The sequence below is a fragment of the Hippocampus bargibanti genome, linkage group LG07, assembly GCF_051943395.1.
Source record: "Hippocampus bargibanti isolate YZ-2025 linkage group LG07, ASM5194339v1, whole genome shotgun sequence".
NCBI lineage: Eukaryota > Metazoa > Chordata > Actinopteri > Syngnathiformes > Syngnathidae > Hippocampus > Hippocampus bargibanti.
In genome coordinates, this window is record NC_142740.1 from 3,904,779 (window position 1) to 3,915,000 (window position 10,222).

The 10,222-nt window shown below is 35.6% G+C and overlaps 1 protein-coding gene across 1 annotated transcript in view; it reads left to right on the plus strand.

Moving 5' to 3' along the window:
- Nucleotides 1-10,222, plus strand: part of crocc2 (ciliary rootlet coiled-coil, rootletin family member 2) — a 62,548-nt gene that overhangs the window by 22,673 nt on the left and 29,653 nt on the right. The window contains exons 18-19 of the mRNA XM_089001333.1: nucleotides 3,255-3,448; nucleotides 8,403-8,530. Coding sequence (XP_088857459.1) covers nucleotides 3,255-3,448; nucleotides 8,403-8,530 — 322 coding nt within the window. The remainder of the gene's footprint in view (nucleotides 1-3,254; nucleotides 3,449-8,402; nucleotides 8,531-10,222) is intronic.

The following is a 10,222-nucleotide window of genomic DNA, read 5'->3' on the forward strand; positions in this document are numbered from 1 at the left end:
AATATTGAGTTTTAGGACTACATAAACATTCAATTAAGCGTAAGAAACCTTGGACTCTCTTCTATCTAATCAGAAAAAAAGAGTTAATTCCTAAATTGTATGGGTCTGGAGTTATCTGAGCATGAAATGGGGCGAATGTACAAAATACAATACATATTTATTTATATAGCGCTTTAACAACAGCTGAAGCTGTAAAAAAAAGCGCTAACACGGATTAAAGGGGAAATGTTTTCATCAGAAAAAAGAGTTAATTCCTAAGTTATATGGGTCTGGAGTTATCTGAGCTTCAAATGGGGGCGGATGTACAAAATACAGTACAATCCATGCATATTGATTTTTATTACGCTTTAACAACAGCTGAAGTTTGAACAGAGCGCTAACATGGAAAAAGAGGAAATGCTTTCATCAGAAAAAAAGAGTTAATTCCTAAGTTATATGGGTCTGGAGTTATCTGAGCTTGAAATGGGGGCGGATGTACAAAATACAATTCAATCCATACATATTAATTTATATTGCGCTTGAACAACAGCTGAAGCTGTCGCAAAGCGGGAACATGGCCAACAGGCAAATACTACCCCCTGGTGGAAGGGAAAAACATTGCAAGAGGTCTGACCAGCGCTTCATCGGCACCACCTACAAGAAAAACAAAACAAAACCCGAACAAATTCGGAAATGGTGCTCCATTTCACACTTTTCAATTCCCGAATATAATAATAATAATAATAATAATAATAATAATACTAACAATAATAATAATACAGTAAAGTCTCGTTATATCGATATCGGATATATCGATAGTCCTGGTTATATCGATACTATTTCTATGCACGCACGGAGAAAATTACATGCAAACAGGGTCGGATATATCGATAGTCCCGGTTATATCGATATTTTTTCGGACTCCCTTGAATATCGATATAACGAGACTTTACTGTAATAATAACAATAATAATAATAATAATAATAATAATATTAATAATAATAATAATAATAATAATAATAATAATACATTACATTTTAAGTGCCTTTCAAAGCTCTCAAGGATACTTTACAGTCCCACACAAGCATAGGTACTATAATAAATAAAATATAATCACAAATAGAATGCAATAATTAAAATACAATTATAAATAGAAACAAGAGATAGAGTTACACCGACAATGCAATTTTAAATAGAAATATGAGTTAAGGTGACCCCACAAAAGCCATTTCAACTTCGAAAGACAAAAATGGGTCGACTTGTTTATCATGCGTCGACCGACACAAAAAAACAACAAAAAATGCTCAAAAAAAACATAGAAAAAAGCAACTTTGACGTTTTTATGACAAAAATATTTTATCCATTATTTTATCCTTGTAATGCAAATTTTCTTTTAAAATTTATTACATGCAAAATAAATAAAAAATGAACATCTGTCATTCCTGAATGTCATATTTTTATGAAGATGAAGGTTTGCCCTTCTCAACAATATAAGCTACTGCAGAGATAAAGGCCAGTTACATAACTTTCAGTATCATTACTGTCTTTCTATAACTGATATTTTCTTAAGTGCTATTAAAAATATTTTATGAGGCAGCGGGGAGAAAGTTTAGCGTACAAATGTGAGGAAGATAAATGGAGCGTCAAGAAAGTTTTTTTTTTTTTTTTTAAGTTAAAGACTCGTAAATTTGCACCGCCAAAGTCTTTTCATTCTTTGTCCGCTACAGAATGATAAGAATCCTCTCCCCCTTTTATTTTATTATCGAGACCTCTGCATTTGAGCTCAGGTACTTTTTTTTATTTTTTTTTTTAACAATCCAAAAACAAAATGGACAAATTCCATCCAAACACTTTGAGATAAGCGAACTGTGAAAATATATGTTGAAAACGCTTTGGATGTCATCCAACCTGAACCGAGAGACGCCATGTGCTAATATTGACTTTCAATTTAGCCTGGATAGAAATCAAATTACAATGATACCTCGATTTACGAACCCCTTGGCTTGCGAACTTTTCGGAATACGAACGTTAAATTTATAAAAATTCTACCTTGGCATACAAACTATTTTTCAGGATACACACAGAGATGCTGCAATGAGTGATGTGTCGTTCGCGAACCAGCCCGTTCTCCGAACAAGAAAATGGCAGCCGGCTTGTTTTGGTCCTCTATTCCCCGCCCCCAGTCGTCGGTTAAAGCCACGTGATTGGTCAAGAACGCAGCAGTGAGGGGAGGTGGTTTAAACATTAAAGAGACAGACAGAGAGAGTGTGACAAAATGGATAGAAAACAGTGATATTTCAAGCTTGATAGTTCAAAGGCAATGTAGACTGCAAGGTTAAAATTCCCATCAATCAGGCTCCACAAATAACCCGCACAAGCAATCTGTACACTTGATGCAAAAAGCTATCAACCCCGCTAAACAGAACACAATTGATGAGGAACTAGATAAAATTATCGCAGAGAAAGCACCTACAAGGGATCATTCCTCAAGATGGTGAAAGAAGAAGGCTACGTTCCTCATCAAGTGTTTAACGCTAATGAAAGCGGCCACTCCATTCCATCAAACCATCAACGACCATCACAAAGGTAAATATAACGACTTTATTATATAGTACAGTTTATTACTTTAATTATAATACCATAGCACATTTATTATACATAAAATAAGGTATATTTTGTGTCGTTTTAAGGCTTAGAAAATTAGAAAGTAGAAAATTATGTTTTATGGGGACCTGGGAACTGATTATTCTCATTTTGATGGTTTCCTATGGGAAATACATTTTTGGGATACACACTTTTCGCCTTACACACTCTTTCTGGGAACCAATTAAGTTTGTAAGCCGAGGTATCACTGTATAAGGAAAAAGTTTGAAAATACACAATTCATTGGGGTTGCGCTTATACTCCGGTGCACCTTATACACCGGAAAATACGGTAAGCTCAAAATAAACGTTTTGTTTTTTTTTTGATGAAAGAAGAAAGTCTATTGAAAACCTGTTCCCTGTTTCCTGCAATTTGAGTGAAAATGACAAAAACCCTGGCACTGCAGTGGACACACATTTGCACATTGTCCAGCAGTGAATGAGTTAAAAATATGGCTATGTTTTAGCTATGTACATTATACAAAAATAAAAATAAATAAATCAATTTCTGGACCGCTGAAAAGTTCAACTTCCCACATTTTTTTTTCAGTTCACAAAATTCACTTTAGCCCTTCAAATCGATCCCTCGTTTGAAGTCAACTGCAGCAATTTCAATGCGTCGTTACGTGCAGGTGAGCAGGCAGTTGGAAATCACATCCGAGGAGCTTCATGAGACCAGGAGACGTTTGGACGACAAGTCGGCGGCTCTGGAGAGACTCGCCGGTGACAGAAGCGATCTAGCTAAGGACAAGGCAACCCTGGAAGTCCGACTCTGCTCGGCCGAACGCAAAAACAGCGACCTTGCGCAGGAGTTGCTATCACTCAGGTTTGTGATTGAGAAAAATACCGTATTTTCCGGTGTATGAAACACACCCGAAAGCCTTCAATTTCTTCAGAAGACGACCCTGCGCCTTATACGCAGATGCGCCTTATATGTCAAGTCATATTGAGCCACAATATAGGAGACTTTAGAAGAAGTATTGCGTAACCCAAGCCTCTACTGTTTAATGTGGTGCGCCTTATGTTTGGAAAATGTTTATATTTTCATACATTATATTTTGGAAAACGTTTTTCATTCATTGAAGGTGCGCCTTATTGTCCGCACCTTACACCTTACAAAAGGAAAAAAGTTTGAAAATACACTATTCATAGGGGGTGCGCCTTATAATAATAATAATAATAATAATAATAATAATAATAATAATAATAATAATAATAATAATACATTTCATTTCTAAGCGCCTTTCAAAACTCTCAAGGACACTTTACAGTCACAGGATATTTTTTTCTGTGCGTGAGCAGTGGCAGCCACAAGCGCCGGCGTTCACTCAACCCTGAAGTAACTCAAGTAGAAAGCTAGCTAGCTATATAATAATAATAATAATAATAATAATAATAATAATAATAATAATAATAATAATATAGCTATCTAGCCAGCTAATAAATAGCAAATAGCTAGCTAGCTTTTTTAAGGGTGTGCCTTATAATAATAATAATAATGAAAATACATTTAATTTCTAAGCGCCTTTCAAAACTCTCAAGGACACTTTACAGTCACAGGATATTTTTTTCTGTGCGTGAGCAGCGGCAGCCACAAGCGCCGGCGTTCACTCAACCCTGAAGTAACTGAAGTAGAAAGCTAGCTAGCTATATAATAATAATAATAATAATAATAATAATAATAATAATAATGGCTAGATAGCTAGCCAGCAAGCCAGCTATATAGCTAGCTAGCCAGCTAATAAATAGCAAAGAGATAGCAAATAGCTAGCTAGCTTTTTTAAGGGTGCTTCTTATAATAATAATAATGAAAATACATTTAATTTCTAAGCGCCTTTCAAAACTCTCAAGGACACTTTACAGTCACAGGATAAGTTTTTCTGTGGGTGAGCAGCGGCAGCCACAAGCGCCGGCGTTCACTCAACCCTGAAGTAACTCAAGTAGAAAGCGAGCTAGCTATATAATAATAATAATAATAATAATGGCTAGATAGCTAGCCAGCAAGCCAGCTATATAGCTAGCTAGCCAGCTAATAAATAGCAAATAGATAGCAAATAGCTAGCTAGCTTTTTTAAGGATGCGCCTTATAATAATAATAATGAAAATACATTTAATTTCTAAGCGCCTTTCAAAACTCTCAAGGTCACTTTACAGTCACAGGATATTTTTTTCTGTGCGTGAGCAGCGGCAGCCACAAGCGCCGGCGTTCACTCAACCCTGAAGTAACTGAAGTATAAAGCTAGCTAGCTATATAATAATAATAATAATAATAATAATAATAATAATAATAATAATAATAATAATAATAATGGCTAGATAGCTAGCCAGCAAGCCAGCTATATAGCTATCTAGCCAGCTAATAAATAGCAAATAGATAGCATATAGCTAGCTAGCTTTTTTAAGTGTGTGCCTTATAATAATGATAATAATGAAAATACATTTAATTTCTAAGCGCCTTTCAAAACTCTCAAGGACACTTTACAGTCACAGGATATTTTTTTCTGTGCGTGAGCAGCGGCAGCCACAAGCGCCGGCGTTCACTCAACCCTGAAGTAACTCAAGTATAAAGCTAGCTAGCTATATAATAATAATAATAATAATGGCTAGATAGCTAGCCAGCAAGCCAGCTATATAGCTAGCTAGCCAGCTAATAAATAGCAAATAGATAGCAAATAGCTAGCTAGCTTTTTTAAGTGTGTGCCTTATAATAATAATAATAATGAAAATACATTTAATTTCTACGCGCCTTTCAAAACTCTCAAGGTCACTTTACAGTCACAGGATATTTTTTTCTGTGCGTGAGCAGCGGCAGCCACAAGCGCCGGCGTTCACTCAATCCTGAAGTAACTCAAGTAGAAAGCTAGCTAGCTATATAATAATAATAATAATAATAATAATAATAATAATAATAATAATAATAATAAAAATATATAGCTATCTAGCCAGCTAATAAATAGCAAATAGATAGCAAATAGCTAGCTAGCTTTTTTAAGTGTGTGCCTTATAATAATAATAATAATGAAAATACATTTAATTTCTAAGCGCCTTTCAAAACTCTCAAGGACACTTTACAGTCACAGGATATTTTTTTCTGTGCGTGAGCAGCGGCAGCCACAAGCGCCGGCGTTCACTCAACCCTGAAGTAACTCAAGTATAAAGCTAGCTAGCTATATAATAATAATAATAATAATAATAATAATAATAATAATAATAATGGCTAGATAGCTAGCCAGCAAGCCAGCTATATAGCTAGCTAGCCAGCTAATAAATAGCAAATAGATAGCAAATAGCTAGCTAGCTTTTTTAAGTGTGTGCCTTATAATAATAATAATAATGAAAATACATTTAATTTCTACGCGCCTTTCAAAACTCTCAAGGTCACTTTACAGTCACAGGATATTTTTTTCTGTGCGTGAGCAGCGGCAGCCACAAGCGCCGGCGTTCACTCAACCCTGAAGTAACTCAAGTAGAAAGCTAGCTAGCTATATAATAATAATAATAATAATAATAATAATAATAATAATAATAATAATAATAATAATAATATATAGCTATCTAGCCAGCTAATAAATAGCAAATAGATAGCAAATAGCTAGCTAGCTTTTTTAAGTGTGTACCTTATAATAATAATAATAATGAAAATACATTTAATTTCTAAGCGCCTTTCAAAACTCTCAAGGACACTTTACAGTCACAGGATATTTTGTTCTGTGCGTGAGCAGCGGCAGCCACAAGCGCCGGCGTTCACTCAATCCTGAAGTAACTCAAGTAGAAAGCTAGCTAGCTATATAATAATAATAATAATAATAATAATAATAATAATAATAATAATAATAAAAATATATAGCTATCTAGCCAGCTAATAAATAGCAAATAGATAGCAAATAGCTAGCTAGCTTTTTTAAGTGTGTGCCTTATAATAATAATAATAATGAAAATACATTTAATTTCTAAGCGCCTTTCAAAACTCTCAAGGACACTTTACAGTCACAGGATATTTTTTTCTGTGCGTGAGCAGCGGCAGCCACAAGCGCCGGCGTTCACTCAACCCTGAAGTAACTCAAGTATAAAGCTAGCTAGCTATATAATAATAATAATAATAATAATAATAATAATAATAATAATAATAATGGCTAGATAGCTAGCCAGCAAGCCAGCTATATAGCTAGCTAGCCAGCTAATAAATAGCAAATAGATAGCAAATAGCTAGCTAGCTTTTTTAAGTGTGTGCCTTATAATAATAATAATAATGAAAATACATTTAATTTCTACGCGCCTTTCAAAACTCTCAAGGTCACTTTACAGTCACAGGATATTTTTTTCTGTGCGTGAGCAGCGGCAGCCACAAGCGCCGGCGTTCACTCAACCCTGAAGTAACTCAAGTAGAAAGCTAGCTAGCTATATAATAATAATAATAATAATAATAATAATAATAATAATAATAATAATAATAATAATAATAATAATATATAGCTATCTAGCCAGCTAATAAATAGCAAATAGATAGCAAATAGCTAGCTAGCTTTTTTAAGTGTGTACCTTATAATAATAATAATAATGAAAATACATTTAATTTCTAAGCGCCTTTCAAAACTCTCAAGGACACTTTACAGTCACAGGATATTTTGTTCTGTGCGTGAGCAGCGGCAGCCACAAGCGCCGGCGTTCACTCAACCCTGAAGTAACTCAAGTAGAAAGCTAGCTAGCTATATAATAATAATAATAATAATAATAATAATAATAATAATAATAATAATAATAATAATAATAATATAGCTATCTAGCCAGCTAATAAATAGCAAATAGCTAGCTAGCTTTTTTAAGGGTGCGCCTTATAATAATAATAATGAAAATACATTTAATTTCTAAGCGCCTTTCAAAACTCTCAAGGTCACTTTACAGTCACAGGATACAGTTTTTCTGTGGGTGAGCAGCGGCAGCCACACGCGCCAGCGTTCACTCAACCCGGAATAACTTAAAAAGATAGAAAGCTAGCTAGATAGCTAGCTAATAGAATGCTAGCTAGCTAGCTAATTAGATAGCTAATATGTTTCCTCACTCAAATAGCTAGCTAGCTAGCTATATTCCTAATAGCTAGCTCTCTAACTAGCTAGCTAACGAGATAGCTAATATGTTTCCTCATTCAAATAGCTAGCTAGCTATATTGCTAATAGCTAGCTCTCTAACTAGCTAGACAGCTAATAGATAGCTAATGTTTCCTGACCCGTCCAGTTGCAAAGGGCTGAGTTGCTAGCGTTTGGAGTGTCTTTGCGTCCGAACTCCGGTGCGCCTTATACACCGGAAAATACGGTAAATATTGAGTAGAATTTGCTGTTAAATAATAATGCCTGGATGATTTCATTAGCATATTTTAGCTTGGTGTCACCTGGTGGTTCAGTGGTTCACGCATCAACCTAGTGTTGAGGTTGTGGGTTCGATTCTGACTCCGGCTTCTTCCCACATTCCCAAATAAATAAATAAATAAAATAAAAAATAACATAGAACACTCCAAAAATGGTCCCGAGGTGTGAGCGGAAATTGTTCCTCGCTGTGCTCCCCTCAATTGGCAACCGGTTCAGGGTGTCCCCAGCCTACTACCCGAAGCTGATTTGGATTGTTTCCAGCATCCCTGCGACCTCTGTGACATTTAAACAGATGAAATAAAGTGATCTTTGGATGCTAGCTTGATTTATTTTGCATCTTTTCTTTATATTAATTCATGTATTTATTTTCGCTAAACACTTTAGCAGACAAAAAGCTGACTGCGCTTGTACTTCCAGAGCAGAGAATCAATCCCTAGAGACCAGCATGTTCCAGAACCAGGAGCTGGCCTTATCGTTGGAGGCCGAACGCTGTCGCGTGGAGGCCGAGCGGAGCAGCTTGGTGTTGGCTAACGAAGCCCTGACGCGTGAGTAGGAGATGACATCAATCCCATCATCATCATAATAATAGTAATGCATTTCATTTCTAAGCGCCTTTCAAAACTCTCAAGGTCACTTTTCAGTCACAAGATATGTTTTTCTGTGGGTGAGCAGCGGCAGCCACACGCCCCAACGTTCACTCAGCACGTAAATAACTCAAATAGAAAGAAAGCTAGCTAACTAGATAATAGATAGCTATCGAGATAGCTAGCTAGGTATATACTGTTTATAATAGATCGTTAATAGATAGAGATTGCTAGCTAGCTAGATAGCTATATAGCTAACAGATAACTAAAAGATGCTAAATTGAACAAATACTTCCCAAAAAGGATACTATAATGCAATTTTGGGGGAAATTGGGGAGGTACTTACTACTAGATAGCTAGCAAGCCAGCTATCTAGCGAGCTAGCCAGCTAATAAATAGCAAATAGATAGCAAATAGCTAGCTCGCTTGAAATAAGGGACAGGCAAGACCCGATAGTGATACCGGGTGTCAATATCGTGCCGATATCAAGGCGTCGGTTTTCTCGGCCAAGTTTGAATGTATAATAATAATAATAATAATAATAATCCATTTCATTTATAAGCGCCTTTCAAAACTCTCTAGGTCACTTTACAGTCACTGGATTAGTTTTTCCGCGTGTGAGCAGCGGCAGCCACACGCGCTAGCGTTCACTCAACTCAGAAGTAACTCAAATAGATAGAAAGCGAGCCAGCTAGCTATTGGATAACCAACAGATAGCTAGCCAATAGACAGCTAATAGATACCCAGCCGACCAGCTAGCTAGCTAGCTGATAGATAGCTCGCTAGCTGGATAGATATTATAATGCAAAAAAAAACACCTTACACATCCCGGATCTTCTTTTATTCATTGCACCTGCATTTTTTATCGATTCAGAAACAGAGAATATTTAGGGTATAGCTGGAAGCAATAAAATTAAAATCGATATTTACCATATTTTCCAGTGTAAGGCGCACCGGAGTATAAGCCGCACCCCCAACGAATGGTTTATCTTAATTTTTTTTCTTATGTAAGGTGCACTGGACTATAATTAATAAAAGACAAAGTTTTCCAAATATAATATATCAATATATAAAAGTTTTTCAAATATAAGGCACACCACATTATAAAGCGCTACAGTCGAACCTGGGGTTATGCAATACTTTTTCTACATTATACTATAGTGGTTATTCTATATACAGTGAGACCTCAACTTACAAACTTAATTGGTTCCCAGACAGAGTGTGTAAGGCGAAAAGTGTGTATCTCAAAAAAAAAATTCCCATAGGAAACCATTAAAATGGGAATAATCCGTTCCCGGGTTTCCATAAAATATACTTTTCAACTAAATAAGCCTTAAAACTACACACAACATATCTTATTCTATGTATAATAAATGTGCAATTGTATTGTAATGAAAGAAATACACTGCATTGTATCATAAAGTCACTTTATTTACATTTGTGAAGGTCGAAGGTCAAAGGCAATTGCTGTTTGGAAAGAGAGGCGCATTAGATGACGACTGTAATTAAAGAAATAAACTGTGCTGTCAAATAAAGTTTTATTTACCTTTTTGATGGTCGTTGATGGTTTATGGAAGGAGAGTCATCTTCCATAAGGACTGTTGGTAACTTAACGTCTTGTGCTGTTCGGTCGTGTGCTTCCGCCGAAGATCA